The following is a 19,097-nucleotide window of genomic DNA, read 5'->3' on the forward strand; positions in this document are numbered from 1 at the left end:
TCGCACTCTTTACCTGAAATGAAAACTGACAGCCGCAGAGGAGAGAACAAATTTTAAAGCAGGGATGCCATGCTGTGATTGGATTGTGAAATACATGGCCAATACTGATTGGTTTACTGAAAAGTGAACACCTCGAAACAGCTGATCATTTTAGGAGAGAGTTGATAAAGTTATAGAAGTCTCCCTGAAAGAATTTGCGCTGAGCTTCATATACTGTAGATTCAGATGTACCACAGATGTGCTTTGCCGGTGTTTTGGTTAATTTCTAAGTTAATTACAACCATTACCATTTAGGTCTGACTCAGATGACGATTTGGGGTTTAGTGGTGGTTCTGATGAAACATTGCTGCAGCATCATAATGGAGGTACAACTATGTAACCTTACGTTGCAGGTTTACTATAACAGATTTCTGTACCTAAAGCAAATGGGAGAAATGTTTGTTGTGATTGTGTTTTACAGTGAGGCAGAACACTGTTTGTGTGTTTGGTCCGTCTGCAGTGCCATATCATCTTCTTTCATCTTCATCTGTAGCGATGCCTCCAACCTCAATCTGGGAAAGTAGATTCAGATGTACCTCAGATGTGGCAGATAAGTGCCTTGTCAGTATTGTTGTTAATTTCTTAGATAATTATTACCATTACCCTTTAGATATAGTAAATGTATGATATATGTATGACGTTGTTTACTTGGAGTTTAGTTGTGGCCCTGAATAGATGTGGAAAAAAATAACACATTGACTTAAATTGAACATTGCTGAATGAACTTATGTCCTCTGAGACTTATATATAGGCAACTAGAAATTTGCAAAGCAATCCCATTGTAAAATTGTTGGCAAGCCTATTAATGTTGTGTTCACGTCACACGGAAGGAACTAATTTGCCATTTTCCAGCTTATAAAATCAACATCCAAGTCATAACTCTGACCGGCCAATGGATGTGTTTTTCCCAAAGCTCTGATATATCCAACTTGGTTTTACATAATATGGAAATGTCTGTAAGGAAACAAACATGGATGGCTTGCGTCAACCAAAGTTAACCATTACAAGGTTAATGAATCCTTATTCAACCCTTTTTTGTAGTTTATTACTGGATAATTGCAGATTAATTTCTTTGTCTGGTAATCTTTAGCCTCCAGTGCCTATCTGACCTGCATACCATCGCTTCGTGGCTGTGACACTGAAGCTGTCAAATGTCTAAACGCTGTAATTAGCATTTATTTTGGGGTAAACAGCATTGCACTTGGCAATGACACAGCTGCAGGAAATGACCGTGACTTTAAAGGGACGCGACGAGTGAGACCAATTAAATCCAAGGTCAAAAGTAAAGATCAGAGGATGTGTCTCTTAAAATTTCTCTTCAAAAGTAACACTGAAGGATTTGCAAAGAGTGCTCAGGCTGCACAGTCCTGTTATAAAGATTGTTAAATTTGACATATTTAGTTCCACCGAATATACTAATAGAAAATAAAGTATTGAAAGTCAAACAATTTACAGTAAGTTGTTACAGTCATCGTAGATTTTCTCCTCTAGCTGCAGTTGTGAGTAATCTGTATATATATATATATATATATATATATATATATATATATATATATATATATATATATATATATATATATTATTGAGTGTAGCCTGTCACTATATTTCACCCCAAGAGAAATCTAATAACCTGTATATATGCTGTATATTGTTCAGGTTTCTCATAAAAGCATTCCTCGCTGGGATACGCTTTAATGGCTGTTATTTATTTGGGCCGGGCAGGTTTATTCTGTGCGCCTACAGAAATCATTACACTTCCCTTGGGAAAGGCTTAAGCAATGCGTGTTTCCCTCTGGCAGATGACTCAGCGATAATATGTTTCCCTTTTATCGGTTTTTCCTTTGGCGTTATTGGTTACCTTCCACGGGGGTCATTAAAAAACAACTAGGGAGACAGGCAGAGGCCACATACAGTGCTGGGGTTTCTTTACTGTGTAATGAAGAAGGAACTACTTCTGATTATTGAATCCACACAGACTGAAGCTGAGGGAGAAACTCACTAAAGAGCTATTAAGTATTTAACACTATTTCATTTGCAATGTATGGTTTACTGAAAGAAAACTTCACTTAAGGATATTTACACATTTGGCTCCACTGTTGACTGACTGGAAAGAGATCCTAATCAGTAACATTGTAAAGTTATCAGGAAATGAAAAGCCTTTGTGATGGTTTCAGGGATCAACTGTCAGCTGAACTGGAAATACCCAGATGGCTGATTGCCATTACATATCAGCCATCGTAGTACGAGCACATGTGCCTGTAAGTACAATACAACCTGTCAAACACAAAACGCAGCCTATATACATAGAGAAACTCCATGACATGCATACACAAAGCTTGTGTTATAGTAAAATGTGCTCTTCCCATCTCTTTCCACACCTTTCTGCCATCTCTTTTTGTCATACACAAACACAAACATTACCTCTTCAAACAGCTGTTTTGTGCCTTTGACAGGTTACCTTCAACCAGCACAAGAACATTTTGATTATACACAACTATATGGTCCATAAAATCGTGACCTGCTGCTCACTGAAGTATACACAGTGTTTAAAAAGTAATTAGTTTAGGGCTTAAAAAGAGGTAATGGAAGAGAGCGTAATCTTCATTTTAACAGCAAGAATGAATATGCATAATGGATCCTTGACGGGCTAACAGAAGTACAAAGAGCATCAAACGGTGGTCTGAAAACCATCTCCACATGCTCTTGAGTGTGAAAGGCCAGATAGAGAGAAAGGCAAAGCAACACCAAGTGCTCATATAAGTTATGGAAATACATTAAAACATTAAGAAGACAATAAAAATCCAAATAAAATAATTTAAGACTTATTATATGGGACAATATAAAATAAAAGTAGAATATTAGCCAAATGAATTAAAGCTATAGTGTGTTTAAAGTGCACAAATAGCCCCAAACTTAATAAAGCAGCGGTAAACATAAAAACATTGATTTAGAAGAGGTTAGAATTACAGCAGACCTCAGATCTCCCAGAAGCTTTTTCCAGATTTGTGGTGCAGAGAAACTAACAACTGTTTCGCTATATTTCGTTTTAACCCTTAGAAACGAAGCAGTCCCAGATGACCTCAGAGGCCTACAGGGTTAGTAAAACCGAAGGAGATCAGAGAGGTATTTTGGGCCTTGAGTATTTTAAAATCAATACTTTATGATACAAAGAAGAAGTCACAAGAAAATAAACAAGAAAGTATGAATAGCATTTGAGAACATGTACAATGTTTGTTTGCATATTTTAAATTAAACTGAATGCAGGTGTAAATGCGGAGTAACAACTATATCAGCAGTAATCTGAATGAGATGGTGATGTCAGATTGCTGTCAAGGCCTGGCAAATCATTACAGTAGTTTGCCACAGATTTGGGCTTTTCCATAATTTGAAGTAGTAGAGGCATGCAGAATATGAACAGAAGAGGCCCAAAAATAGACCCCTGAGGAACTCCATATTTTTGCTAACTCAAAAATGTCATGTAGTAGTCTGTCCGAAGGATTTTAATAGATTCATGTTGAGTTAGTTCAAAGTAGGTTCATTTACACTACTGTTGGAACATGTGGATGGCCTGATGGTCGTTTATTAAAAGAGAAAGATATGCAGAAGATGCATCCTATCCAAATGACAGCTGCTTGTACTAGTAAGAACGGATTTTCTACCTCTGCACTCATTTACTCTACCTTATTCATTAGACTAAATTGGGAGGGACTGATTAAATAGGGATGAAGTCTAATCAAGTTTAAGTTAGATTAAAATCAATACATGGTAATTAAAGCATGAATTACACTGTATTTCCCCCCATTATTTCCCCCTCATTTAATAAGGCAAAATTTAATAAGCTAGAAAACAGACTGACGATTGAAGCTGACAAGGAATGGAGTGGGCGTTTTTATGCAGCACCTCTCTGAAATAATAAGGCACATATTGGGGGTAGAGCAGGGACCCTGTTGATCTCAGGCATCTGCTCTTCTGTCAAAGAGGGAAAGAGCAACAGAGACACAGGTGGCGCATAGGAGATACATTGTTGCTCTCATGGAAAGCCAGGAAGCCCAAATTGAGGTATATCCGTTTTTATTTTTAGCCTTCATTTGAGATACAGGCTATGACTGGTGGCAATCTTTATACCCATAAAGGTCTAAGTGTAATAAGACATTTTAAAGAATGCAATGACCCACACGTTTAGTGACCACAATATTGCATTCATTCAATAGTGATGTGGTTTTTGTGATTGCAATTCAGAGGTGCAGTCTGACAGGAAATTGATATTCATGCACCTGGTCTACCACCTGCCACTGCTGGCAACTGAACATCTGTTGACACTGTTGGAGCGATGCTTCACATTCAGACCAGGGCTATAAAACTGAAGTGATACTTGTATCTGAGCTGAACATTGTGTTTGTGTTTCAACCACTCTGCTTTTTTACTGTATTGACACATTCACTGAGCCCCATTTACTGTAGCGTAAGGAAAAACAAAGCACTGTTCCAAGTTCAGTAAAAGTAATTTTATCAATACAGCCATATCTGAGCACACAACACGGACGCATTAAAACACACCTGTTCACACAGGTACACTTGTATGTACAATACAACCCTTCACAAAGCACTGTAGAACTCTTTTCTACTGTAATAAATTAATAAACGCACAAACATATATACATGGTACTAAGATCACATCAAAAATACTGCCACTGTATTATTGTCCCATTTAGAAACTACAACAGTAATTCAATCAATTTCACCTTTTATAGTGTCTGTAAAAACATTGAGAGACACCTAAAGCATTGGCACAGGTACAAATGCCAATGAGAGATAATATGTAAATATATTCAAGTGTAATAGTTTAGCATTAAGCATGACAATATCAATAAGGCAACATTCCTATTGTTCTGGATGCTTGCAAAGAATTTCAGGACAACATCTTCCACCCATTACAGCTTGTATAAAGCAAAGATGGTAGTTTTCTAAAGTAATGACAGAAAAACAACAACAATAGATTAAGGGTCTACAGTCATGCTTGTAGCTCTGTAAGGCTGTACTAAGGCACAGTGGTGCTTTGGGTTGAATGCTTATAACAGCATGCTAACATGCACGCAATGTCAATGCTAACATGATTTGCATGTATAATGTTTACCATGGTCACCATCTTACTTTTAGACTGTTAGCATGCTATCATTTGCTAATTAGCACTAAGCACAAAGTACAGCTGAGTCTGATGGGAATGTTATTAGTGTTTCAGGTATTTGGTCATGAATCAAAGTATTAGATTAATTAAAGGTTTGACCTGAAGATGGTGCTATATGAAAAGTTTAGGGATCACCAAAGTTATTATGATTCATCCTGTGTGGGACATGACAAACCTCCGATATTAAACACACAGTAGTGAAAAAGGAAAAGTCATGGAATCACTAAAATAATTAGGATTTATCCTCCGGGGACCATGAACGTCTGCACAAAATTTCATGGCAATGGACCAAAGTAGTAAACCGACTGACCGGCATTACCTTCCTAGAGCTATGCTGCTTGTGTGGCTAAATGACAATTGTCATGACAATTGGAAAATAATTACATTAGTGCTTAAAATGGTTTGAACAAACATATTTTCCTTCTGTCCATCTTCCTGCACCACAACTTCCTTTCACTTTTTACAAAAACATGCTTTCTCAGGCTTTTGCGGTTGAATGTCTACACACTGATAAAATGGACGTATTTGCACAGATGCAACATCTCTCTTCAAACCACATCTATGCTTATTTCTCTTAACAAGAAAAACATGCTATAGATAAAAAGAAATGAATGATGACTATAGGCAGCGGTCTAAAAAAAGTGCGACTGACGCTGTCGCACCTCATGTTTCAACTCTAGTGTTTTGTGCTTCACGTTATGTACATAAACAGAGCCTGTCTGATAAATGATAGAGGGGCAGTTTGCTCCATGGCAAGACAATCACCCGCTAGAGAGATACAGCCAGCTTATACTGGGTATACGACTTTCCTCCTCTTTTGTGGTAAATTTAACAAATATGGCGTTCAGGCAAGATATGTGGAACCTGAGAAAGGAGAAGCAGAGACAGGGAAAAGATGAAAGGTGTAGCTGCAGGGACCCAGTCAAAGACCACACACACACACACACACACACACACACACACACACACACACACACACACACACACACACACACACACACACACACACACACACACACACACACACACACACACACACACACACACACAAGACATTGTACACCCAGGGGTGCTTTGAGCTAAGGTGCATGACACATGTGAGATTGAGTCTGAAACAACCTTCTTTATCTCTGTGTCTCTCTCCGTATTTCCAGTAGATTTACAATTACAAAAAGACCACAAAAATCTTTCAAATATATAAAAGAAAAACATAACAAAAGACTGTTAAAGAGAGAAATGCTTTCTGAAGCAAACCCTGGATTCAATTCTGACGCTTCATGAAATGTCTTTTTTTCCAAGTGCTGGGTTGGCTGTTTAGAGTCTGAAATCTAACAACATTCAGAGGTACACAATGGTTTCCTCACTGCCCTCCTCCGCTCCGCTGTCAGTCTCCAAGGAAACCAGTGCACGGAGGTCCAGCTGAGGGTCACTGGGATGTGGGAGCACCGGATATGGGTTAGCTCCACTTGCTGTTGACGACCAGGTCTCGCTGATATAGCTGTGACTGTCATCTGAGAGCGGAAAAAAAACTATTATTACACTCTAGTATGTAGAAGAAATGCAGCTACTGATACTGATAATGCATTGACCAAATCAATCATTTACTAACCACTGATACATAATCATCAGGATGGGGGCATGTACCACTTGTTTAATGAGCTCAGTCTAATCATCAGTCTAACTCATCTAATAGATACAACCACAGCTGCTGCAGCTCAGCCTCCTGCACCGGAGCATGAGACTGAGAATGAAAACAAAGACATTTTCAAGCTATCTATCATCCCCCCTTCTACTTAGAGGTGTCACTTTTATCATTATCAACATAATCCATCGTCATGGTTGGGATTCGATGACACCCGCCTCCTCATACTTGACAGTTAACAAGAAGAGAAAAACGAGGAAGGATAAAGAGATATCGTAGCGAGAGCAGCCTTCAAGCAGATAACAAGGATTTAAACCCTTGAGTTGGCAGACATATGGCCTGCTGAAGTTTTTTTGAGCGACATATTACATCCCCGGCTTCCGGGGTGATCCCTTCAAAGGATCATTGGCATTATTATTATTTAATTAAAGGAGATCTGAAAGAGAATGTGTTTTTTTTTTTTTTTACCAGTGGAATCTAGCTGAGAATGTGTGTGCTCTTACATTTGTGTGCGGATGGTGGGTGCTGTCTAGCATTTGGGCAGGTGTGCTGTCATGGTAACAGATGGCGTGAACTATAAATTGCCTCATTGTGTCCCTGTAGGAAAGTGTCTATGTTTGATTAATTATATAAGAGTCTGTTAGAGTAGCTCTGTTAGCCACCATATAGGCCGTACCTCTGATAGATGAGATCATCAGTGTGCATCCAGATGATAAAAAACGCTCAATACCTTCTTTGTTCACAAGATTTTAGCGTTATTAATGCAGACATAACGCAGACAGCAAATGTGTTCTATTTAAAGGATGCAGCAAAACATATCGGTGTGTTAGGGCTGCAGAACCTTTTGAGAAAATCTCAGTCTAGTATGGTAACCTGACTGTGCCAGTTGGCTCGGGTTGTTAGAATCTGGAAAATTGTGGGCTGCCAACATCATTAGATGCTATGTAAAACACTGCTGTATACAGGAAAAGTTTGTCTATGACACCTCCATTTTAAATTTGAAGCCATCTGGAAAACGCTATAGGACACAGCTGGTACAAAACAAAAAATAAATAAAAAGATATCTAAGGCAGTCTTTGTGCCATGTGCAATCAATATAATGAACATACAGCACTAAAATATCCCCACGCTAGGAGATTTCATTAAATGGTATCAACTATCAACCCTCTAGTGGTACAACAAAAGTTCCATTTCATTCTATTCCAGTCATGATCTCAGTATTGAGCAAAATAATCATTAGTATCATTTAACCATTGCAGTGCAGCCCGATGCTTTGTTAGAAAAGTCACAGATCAGGTTTATGCATCATGCCGCATATTTTACAAGGTGTGAATCGATCCACATACTGTAAAGAGCACCAGTTTCATCTCTCTATTCTTCCTCCGCCAACTCACCATGCTCTCACCCTTTGTGTGAAAAGGTGAGCGACACAGAACTGACACGACTCATCAGATGAGGGGTCATTTCAGGAAATTCCATTCAACTGGTTCCTCGAGATTACATTGTGCAGGAACAAATTATGGAAATCCACTGAACAAAAAAGGGTGTGCATTTATATGCATGGTGTGCATGGTAAGAAATCTTCACATGCTCAGGTGAGGATGAGAATTGAGATCAAGTTTTGATCCATGTGACTGACAGCACAATGGAGAATTTGCATTTGAAAGAAATTCCTTTTCTTTTCACATGATAGAAAAGAGATACCAGGTTCCTCCACATACCAGGCAGCGCGTGATCCAGTATGACGAGGTCCTAAAATATGAGCTTGCACATAAAATACTAAAATGACTCCTTACAGAGGTATAACTCGGATGGGGCGTTATGTAAAGATTAGGCAGCATTATTCAGTGTCTAAGAGTATTCCATCGTAGGCCCTCTTGGGATCCACTAAGGAATGCATTGTGGGTAAGCTAGATATCAGCTGGAACGCACCCTGCGTTGTCGATGGCAACAAAGTATTCACCCCAGGCTTGTTAACAAGTGATCCAGGTTTCATTGGGGCTTGTGTGTGCTCAATAACGAGGAAAGGTTAATAAGCTGATCAATGAGGAAGGGACTGTGCTGCCTGCTATTGCTGGTAAACAATACCGGAAACTCTCCATCAGCTGCACGTAACACTGACCCCCCTGTTTACAAGGGCTAAGGAACAAGACACATGTGACCTGTAATTTCCCCCCGCCCCCGCCTGCCGTGAATATTAGAATGAGCGTGTGCATGAATGGATTAGGAACAAGGACGGGCACACGTGAATATGTAGCCGACAGCTCGTGAGTGAAACGCAGATTAATGCGTGTCTGCATCTCTCATTTTCCTCCTCGCACCTCCCCATCTCTCGGTGCGATGACAAGTCATGCGGTAATGAGTTCTGTAAAGATTTTTTTTTTTTAGATCGATGTCCCAATCAGTCCGCCATCGCCTGTGAACTGTGATTCACATGCTGTTGTCTGCCCTGCCAGTCGATAGATAGTGGAACCATTGATTTTCTTTTCCTCTTGCTGGTGAAGGCCCACCCCCCCCGCTTGCTGCTGTTGGTGCAGGTGGAGGTGGTGGGGTGGTTTCTTTGTCAGGAGTCACTGATTAACTGAGCGGAAGGACAGAAAAGGCCTCACCAAGGATAGAGCGTGTGTGTACAGTGCGCTCTCACATACATGAGGCGGAGGGTTTGTTTACATTCTCACGGGAAGCAGATTTCTCATTTATGTTGAGCAGCAGAGACAAAATGATAACGGCCCACTGCTGTCCAATACCAGAGGCACTTGAGCTGTGTAATGTCACAGCATTAGCACTACGATACAGGATATTAAACATAACCAGTAATGAAAAATGTGTAATTGAGCTACTTGATGCATTCATTAGTGGATTTTTCTATGCCAACTTACTTCCCTTCACAGATGGTATTTGAAAGCAACAAAAAAAAAAAATCTGTTTTAATATGTAAATGAATACTGTAGTTATGTGCTCACAACTCGAATCAGCTCATTTAGTTTCTACCTTTTATTGCTCTAAAAGTTATTGTTTCAACAATTAGTCAATCGATCGATTCGCCGATCGTCAGAAATGCAATTGTGATAATCGAATAAATTATTTTTCAAGTAAAAATATTGTCTATATCTTTATATATTTGCCAATTTTCTTTGTTCAAACGAGACTAACAGTGAAAAGAATGCTATTTTTATATATTATATATATTTTATTATAGTCATTATTGATGCCTTATTTTGGCGTAACACCGGAAAAGCCTGTGTTAGGGAGTATGCAGGTAAAAGGTAGCAGGAGATGTCTTGTATTTTATTATTTTTTGTTGCATTTTAATTTTATTTTAGAAGTGTAGTTATGGCTGATACTGTGGCAGGGCCATCACAGAAAAGAAGGAAATTAAAGCTATAGTGCGTAGTTTCTATCGCCCCCATGAGGAATTCTAAGTAATGACATCAAAACTGTTGCAGCATCCACATGATACAAGCCTTCCGTGACCGCGCACCAGCCCCAAACACAAATTGAAAGTTACATATAGCACCTTTAACTGAGAAAATAATCAGCAGATTAACGGATAATTAAAACAGTCGTTAGTGACAGCCCTTCTATACACCAGAAAGACAAACATATATTAGATGAAACCATCCCACACTGCATGTATTATAGTGCCAGAAAACAACAAAATATAGTAATATGAGTCCCCTTGAGCCCCTAGGCACCATTCGATTTGTGTTTTGCTTTTTAAACCTTGTCTTTATGACAGATTATAAAACCCTATCTTCTTACCACTGGGTGTTTGCTGCAGCCCCAGCCTCCCTGCAGGGCTGCACAAGTATCCTGTCCCCATCATCCATCCCTGGGAGTCTGAGTGTGGTCTGTGGGGAGCCTTAGCAATGGAGGCATGTCTGCTGTTGGATCTTGCCAGCAGGGTGTTGAGACAATTGTGCGCGTTGGGGTCATGTCGTTTGTGGTGGACGTGGCGATTGTTGACGCTGGTGTTGGCGAACGCAGCCTCATTCACAAACACGGAGCCGTTACCGGCGTGGTCTCTGGACTGACTTGGTGTCGAGTCCTGGGGGAGAGAGAGCAAATGGCACGGTCCAGTTCAGCAACAGAGCTGAAAGGTTAAAATCAAGAACACTGTGAACAGGCATTCAGAAGGAGATTTTTTTTTTTATGATGATTTTTTTGGCCTTGGGGCGCACGCTGAACCAGGTGAGCTATCCAGGCACGAGCTACTAGAGCAAGAATGGACGGTGACGATTGGATAGTTTCTACACCTATGAAACCATTTAACAATGTATTGATGCATTTGCATTAGAGATGAGGAAATACATTTTAAAATTGAATGTGCAAAACCTATAAAAGGCTTTGTTAACAGACTTTAATAATGAATAGAGCTTTAGATCAATTTCTCTGAAACTGTGATTAAAAAGAATTACAAGGCTGACTCAACCAAAATCAATTTCCCACTCACCTCGAGTGATATCTAATTTAATAGAGATTACTTTGATTTAAGTTGACCAGGTTTTGAGATATCCGTCTCTAAGATTTCAGCTCGCCTCCCAATACAATGGAAGTGAAAAGAATTCACTTGTGATGCTCACAGCATTGTAAAATTACTAACTCTGGATAATATACAGACTTCACTGTAAGGCATTTTTGTACGGACTATTTATTTGGTGGAAAGCGGTTGCCATATCTGTGTGTTCTGCGGATTGTCCTCAGTAATGAAGATGCTATTTCTGAAAAGCCACTCTGCTGCAGAATCTTTCTAAATGTCACTGTTTTGAGCACCACAAACGAATTACCATTGTATTGGCTTAGAGACAAACCTCTCAGAGATGGATAACTCAAACCCTGGCGAAATGGAACAAAAAATGCATGACTAGATATTAGGGGTGTTGCAATTAATCACTGCATCGATGCATCGCAATACTGAACTGGACAATTCTGCATCGATGCAGCGACAGACCATTATCGATTATTGCCTACTGATGTTGTTTGTTGATTTTCCGGTCGCTGCTTCTTCTTTTTTTTGCCTTTTGTCTGCCGTCTGCTGTTTTCGGACTCCGCTACATTCAGGAAGTGTTTAAGAGCAGATACAAAAAAATGGGAGTTTGTCGATGAAAACCACGTGTAGCAATATATAATGATATTGAGGAGGTGACGCATCGTGATATCAAATCGATATGAATCGTTGACAGGATAATCGTAATCGAAAGACCAGTGAAAATTCACAACCCCTACTAGATACAACTAGAGCTAACGGTGAGTTATTTGAAAGGTATCACTGCTGCAGCCCCTCCTCCTGTCGTCTCCTAATTCGCCCTCTCTCCTGTCCCATCTTCACATGACAGCCTTTCCTCTATGGAGCCAAGGCAGCACAGCTAATTAGAAACCACCTGAGAGCTGGTGTGTTTGTGTGTGCGCGTCATTCGATCTGTCTCTGACCCTGTGAACTGCCGCCTCTGGCTAAAACATTAGCAGTGGAAAACATTAGGACCTCCACCCCCCGCCTCCACACGCTTTTGTCAGTCCACTGTTGTCAATGCAGCCTCCACACTGACTAAAATAGATGAATGGGAATAAATAAGTCCGAAAAAAAAAAAAGGCCAGGAGAGCCTAATCGCATCCAGCCTGTAAAAAGCCCACGGTGGTGTGTAAATTAATGAGGGAGGGAAGGAATAATTTAATACGAGTGTGCTTATTTGTCTGTCCATTCAAGTGCTCTCTGTGTGCGTCTTTTGAGCAGTCACACCTGCTGAACTGAGCAGCACAAAGCAGCACAAAGCAGCACCCAGCAGAGGCTCACATACATGCATGTGCTATATTAGTTTCCCCACTGCTGCTTGTCCATGTGAGGTACATAGAGTCTTAAAGGGCACAGAGAACAGTGCACCCTTTATCCTCCATGCCTTCCAGCTGCGGGGGACATTTCACTGTAGTGCTTTTCAAACAAAGTGTCGATAATTTAAGTCCTTTCGCGCGCGATTGATTGGTTTCTCGGGCTGCGCGCCTCTGGTTTTAATTATTTTGTTGGCGCTTTTATTTGCAAAGGTTTAATTATCATCAATCATTACAATGTTTATTGGTGAGTGGAGCTGCCGGAGCACTAAGACAAATGATGCTGAAATTGCTCTCATTATCGCAGGTCGTATATCAAGAGGGGATTGAGCTGCACTGTGTAAATAAGTGAACTGGCGTAACTCAGGCCGATAGCTGTCTGAGAAAAGCATCTCATTAATGGCTTGTGCCAAAGAAATACTCCATAAACACTACACTTCATCTCACACTTGTGTCAGGGTCGGGAACTTTAGTCAGGAGCATTACTGAGCCCTTCGATTAACGCCTCAGAATAAGTCGTAACAACCGTACCTGCTGCCCATCTAGAGGGATGACCATGGGAGGAATCACAGTGGGCAGACTACTCTGCCGGCTGTGTCTCCAGGTCTGGAGCAGCTTTTGCTGGTTCTCCAGACGCTCGCGCTCCCTCTCCACGTTTCTCTGGCCCTCCCTGAGCCGCTCCAGGCTCTGCTGGTACTCCTCCAGCTGCTCGTCCAACTCGTCCCTCTCGCGCCTCAGCCTCTCCGTCTCCAGGTGGCACTGCCTCTCCCTCTCCTCCAGCCTGCTCTCCTGCTCCCCCTGCTGGCTCTCCCTGGCCTGGCACTCCCTCTCCCAGCGCTCCTTCTCTTGGCGCAGTCGGTTCTGGAGCCGATGAGCCGCCGCCACCTCCTCCTTCCGCTTCTCCAGGTTACGCTGTTTCTCCTGTTCTTGTAGGGTGTTGCCCCGGATGCTCGGAAGGTGCGGCCGCTGGGCGCGGGGGGACGGACGCCCAGTCTCTTGGAGGAGGAGCCTCTGGACCTCATAGCAGCTGTCCTGCATGGTCACTGCGGCCTGGGGGCAAAGGCACAAAGATGGGTTCATTGAAATGCAAAGGCTCAACCACTACTTTAACCACATGTGCATCCTTACAACAGGTGAAACAGGTGATTTGAATGGAGAAAATAAATATGATCAGGCTCTACTGGGTGCCCTAACTTTTTATGTGTTAAGACAACAGCATCTTTTCACATGGTGAAATTACACTGCCTGTACTGGTAGAACTGTGGTTTTCAGGTTCATATGCAAGAAGGAATACAGAACTTTGAATATGAAAATGTCATTGAAATCTCCTCACCTTAAAAACACAGATGGGCAAGAGTGTACGCGCACACATCCCCTCATGCAAATACATACACACAACCTCTCAAGCACAAATTTACATTTTATACTTAACAGCAGTGTGTGTGTGTGTGTGTGTGTGTGTGTGTGTGTGTGTGTGTGTGTGTGTGTGTGTGTGTGGTAAAACAAAAGGCCCTCTCATGTCTTCTCAGCAGTAAAAAGATCAGTAGGATTCTGGCTCCTGCAGCTCGCTACCTTTGGCTTCAAACAGCGTTGGTTCTGTTTACTAGAGCTGGAGTGTGCAGGCATATTTAAGCCTTTATCTTAACTGAGCATGACACTAACATAACATGTATATGTTCTCAGTGAGAACAGAAGAGGTATGTCTGTTGGCTGACTTGCTGATTGGATAATAATAAAGATGAGGACTGTGAGCAGGATGAAAAAGTAGCAGGTGTACCGTATACTGAATAATGCACTCACCTGCACGCTGTAGAGTAACTGGGTCAGGCTTTGGACACTTTGAGCAACCTGTTAAAAGGACAACATCAACACACAACATGCAAGTTACCATGCTGCGTTTTGATTTTGAGGGTTTTAAATATCCCATTTTTCTGCTAAATTACACACATCTACTCACAGAGAAGTCTAAATATTTTCCTCCCATGTTACGCTAATGGGGAGTCAAAATTTAAAGCTGCATTCATGCAACATTTGCGCCCCCTTGAGGCTGCATGGTGTCCTATCACGCGGTTTAGGGTTAAATTAACACACTGCAGTCGATAATAAAATTATTCTTTCCTATCGGAGTCATTTACCTCACAGGTCACAAAAAGCTGCAAACGGTAGCAAAACTGTTGCATGGCTATTGTAATAAGTCTCCATATCCATTTTTAATGGCACATTACCTTTGGGAACTAAATGGACTTCTTCCTTTATGAGCTTATCAATGATTCAACACATTAAGACTGAAATGGTATTCCAATAGACTGTACTGAATTATTAAAACAACTGTTGGCAATCTTGAGCCACACAGCTGTGAAGAACTGAGAGGCAGTGAGGTTCAGATGCAGGCTGTAAGAGACTATAATGACCCATAATACCTCGGCATTACCGCTGTACCTCCACCATCACAACTACAGTTATAGGAAAAACAATACATCATATTGCTCCATCAACATTTAACGCCTCTTAAATTTCAAAATCTTTATTTATACCATGGGGGTCGTACAAGAAAAGCTAAGAGCTACATAAATTTAATATAGCAGAAACTGCGCTGTACCTTGAAGTCGATGTCATTCGTGTCTGAGAGCCAGTCTGAGGGGGGCTCTACAAGCGTAGCAGGGCTGACAGGAAACACAGAGTCGGTGTCAGAGTCCAGGCTGTGGCTCGGTGGAGAACAGGCCTTGGATGACAGCGTGGCTTTCAGGTTCTCAGCTGGGAATCAAGAACAACAACAACAACACGTGTAAAACTAAGAGTTCTGCTTAATCAATTAAAACTGTTAAATATGAGACAGTTTTCTGTTGGATGAACACACCGTTAATACCATATTTTGTGACTCAAGGGATTCTCAGGGACAAAACAAATGATGGAGGCAGTGTGGTAATAACATGTTTTATAGTGTATGGGCTTTTTCCTTGATTTCTTTTCATGCTGGCATGCGATTGCAGAAGAGATCATGACAATATTTGGAATAGAAGTTGATTGCTCTTTTGTTACATTATACCTGGTCCAAGTCCCAGATACATTTATACCACAGGATGAATATCTCTTTAAACTACTTTTTTTTTTTTTTTTTTTTTTTTTTTTTTAACAGTCAATGAAATAAACTGTATGGAGAAACTGACCTTTATCGTAAGATAACTACCCAAACAATATATAAAATACTGGGCAAAACAATGTACTGTATGTAAATATATGCCAATAAGATGTATCCCTTGAATGTGTAATTAAAAAGACCCAGTTCCTTTTACAGTGGTATTGTGGTACCCATGCCAACCCAATCATGTAACTAGAAAACATCAATACAAATAAAGTAAAAAAAAATTTGAATTTCTTTATTAAAATGGAAATAGGTTTTGCATTACCTTTAATTCTTTACTGCAATTAACTTTAACCCCCAATATTTAGTTTTCATAAGCAGCACATAACATTTTATAAATGGCTTACATAAACTAGCTTATATAACTATAGCTGCTCTTGTGGATACGCAAGTGAGGGCTGGTGTAAAAAAAAACAGAAAATGAATGACAATACAGTAAAACACAGTTGTACTAATAGAAAATATGACTTCATACTGTAGATTATATTACTGTACTTTAATAATCACTTAAAATGTCCTTATATCTGCTTACAACTACATTATAGTGGGTTATAAACCATTTATCAAATGTTTATATATTGCTTTTAAATGCAAAACGAGGGGTTAAAGTAAAGTGTAGCTAATATTTTTTCGTTCGGGGTTGTCAAAAAACAAGCAGCCGTGAACTGTATGTCTGCGTTTGTTCCTGCAGGGTACAGTATATGTCAGTGTCTCACCCTCTTGCACAGCTGCAGCCAGCAACACGGCAGCCTGGGGCAGCTCCTCGCAGTGCGGCTGGACAAGCAGTCGCGGCTGGACCAGCGATACTTCGTTCCTCCCACTCAGAGCAGCGAGCTCTGCGTAGACCTGCAGCTTCTCCTCCAGGCTGGAGCAGATCCGCTGGTCTTGGCTCAGCAGATTCTCTGATACACAAGTTCATCGGGTTCACAGATAAAGTGTTGTGAAATGTTAACTCAGGGGTAAAAAAAATATATATATATATATATATATATATATATATATATTCAAGACTGCAAAGAAAAAGATATAGCAAATAAATGATGCCACAGGTTTCACAAATACCTTGTAGCTTATTGATCTTCTGAATACGCGCCTCGGCAGCTCGCTTCTCCTCTTCAGATTCACTTGTGTATTCTTCTTCTTCCTCCGGACAGCTGAGCAGAGAAATCAATAGCTGAGGTTTCACAAATGGTAGAATCTGAATGTGTAGTTCTTATTACGCTCCTTTTTCTCACAAACACTCACACACACACACACACACACACATAAAACATAACCACACTTATCATACACACCTCTCTACAGCCTCTCTAATGAGCCTCATCCAGGTGTTCCGTTCCTCTTTGGATGATGTGTGGACCTCGTACATTTCTGGCCCGGCGGCTGACGCGCTGATCAAAAACATCCCCCTCTCTTCGTTTGCTACTTCTCGCACTATTAACTTCTGCAGTGCGATGACTGGAGGCTTCTGATCCTGAATTATATATATATATATATACACACATTATTTTTTTTTCTACATGATGTGATGATGGCCAAAGATGAAATAGAACAGGTAATAGGGTGTAAACAGAGAGACACAGCTGAATATTACAGCTACTGTAGGTATTGGTCTATTCAAATGAATTGTGTGCGTACCACTGTGGCAAACGTAAACTTCTGGTCTTTTTCTTGCAGGAAGATGAGTGCATCGGTGAGAAGGAGAGCCAGGACATCTATGGAAGTGAGGATAAGCAGGAAAACACCAGTCACGTCATCAGCCTTGATCATTTATTCACACGATGGACATGCATGTGATAAACGATGCAAAATGAACATATCCATCGACAAAACAACAAAACGCCTGTGTCACCTTTGAGTCGACCGGTGGCAGTCTTCCACAGAAGCAGGCCCTGGTGTTTGAGCGTTTGTCCCGGCCCCATCATGTCCTGCTTGCGGAAGGTATGGCCGTTCTTCAGCTTCGCTGCGCTGCGGTTCTCTATGCGGTTCCACACTTCCTGTAACCTCTGATGCCGCTCGTATTCGCTGACGCTGAGGTCCACGGCTGCTATCACCTCTCGAATCTGAGCCAGTGCTTTCGAAAGATCTGCATGCTCCTCTGTTTCCTCTGAGGAAAAAGAAAACATGAAGACCCAATGAGATATCTTGCGTTACTTACGTATATTTTCAAACTGAAACATTGTGTTTTGTGCTTTTGTTGACCATGTGAGAATGTAGCCAGCAGAGGGCAGTAGATAACTAACCTTGAGTATATTTTAGGATCCTCTCCAAGAGCACTGGGTACTTTGTAATCCTTTGGGTTACCAGCAAGATGCACTCTGGGATCTCCCTCCGTCTCACCAAAGAATTATTACCTTGTTGCTTGAAAAGAAAATAGCATCAAGAGTTATACTACGTCTCCCTGAGCAGAGCAGTGATGCTTTTATTTTGGGATTAGTTCAACAGAAGTTACAAGTCAAGTCAAGTTAACTTTATTGTCAATTCTGCAACATGTGCCAGACATACAGAGCAATTGAAAATTTGTTTCTCTCCGACCCACGGTGCAACAAGGACAAGTACAACAAGTATAATATAAAAGATAAGAAATATATACAAATAAAGATAAAAAAAAGATAAGTAATATGTACAAATAAGATAAAGAAAGATAAGTAATATATACAATACAGTAAGAAATTCTAAATAGACACTTGCTCTGGGAAGGTCAAGTACCTTAACAAAGTTCTGAAATCTCTTGTTATGCTGCTGGAGCTCTTTGAAAAAGCTGACCGCTTCGTTGTGGCGACTGCAGAACTCTCCATACACCTGCTTCATTTTCTCGCTATTCTCATCTGAAAACTGCAGAGAAATAAAAACACATCCAGTGATTCACACACACACACACACACACACACACACACACACACACACACACACAACACACACAAAAAAAAAAACACACACACACACACACACATTTGGTTTCCATGTATAACACCAAAGAGAAAGGAACTGAAAAGCAGCCTACCTGTTGGAGCAAGACGTCTCCTATTCGCTGGATGAGGTAATTGCTGTGTCCCTGGGGCTGGGCGGAGCTGTGTCGCCTCTCTTTCATGGAGGCAAAGAAGGCGTGGTGGAAGAGAAGCAGCTGGTCCAGACAGGGGAAGACCCGCTCCACCGCTTCTGTATCTAGCTGCACTTCCTCCCTCATGCCTCGCCGGAAAACCTCGGCCATGATGTGTAGCGTCTGTAGGTGGTGAAGCTCGGTCTGCATCAGCTCTGAGGTTCAAC

General features: G+C 40.9%; 1 protein-coding gene across 1 annotated transcript in view; it reads right to left on the reverse strand.

Annotated features, from left to right (window-relative positions):
- Nucleotides 1–4,528: 4,528 nt before the first annotated feature.
- Nucleotides 4,529–19,097, reverse strand: part of arhgef28a (Rho guanine nucleotide exchange factor (GEF) 28a) — a 47,845-nt gene continuing 33,276 nt past the window's right edge. Inside the window, 13 exon segments of the mRNA XM_039779004.1 lie at nucleotides 4,529–6,734; nucleotides 10,628–10,913; nucleotides 13,220–13,738; nucleotides 14,489–14,536; nucleotides 15,288–15,442; nucleotides 16,547–16,732; nucleotides 16,893–16,984; nucleotides 17,126–17,304; nucleotides 17,469–17,545; nucleotides 17,683–17,937; nucleotides 18,074–18,191; nucleotides 18,540–18,665; nucleotides 18,835–19,085. Coding sequence (XP_039634938.1) covers nucleotides 6,562–6,734; nucleotides 10,628–10,913; nucleotides 13,220–13,738; nucleotides 14,489–14,536; nucleotides 15,288–15,442; nucleotides 16,547–16,732; nucleotides 16,893–16,984; nucleotides 17,126–17,304; nucleotides 17,469–17,545; nucleotides 17,683–17,937; nucleotides 18,074–18,191; nucleotides 18,540–18,665; nucleotides 18,835–19,085 — 2,465 coding nt within the window. The 3' untranslated portion in view covers nucleotides 4,529–6,561.

This window comes from Perca fluviatilis, chromosome 17, assembly GCF_010015445.1.
Source record: "Perca fluviatilis chromosome 17, GENO_Pfluv_1.0, whole genome shotgun sequence".
Classification (NCBI taxonomy): domain Eukaryota; kingdom Metazoa; phylum Chordata; class Actinopteri; order Perciformes; family Percidae; genus Perca; species Perca fluviatilis.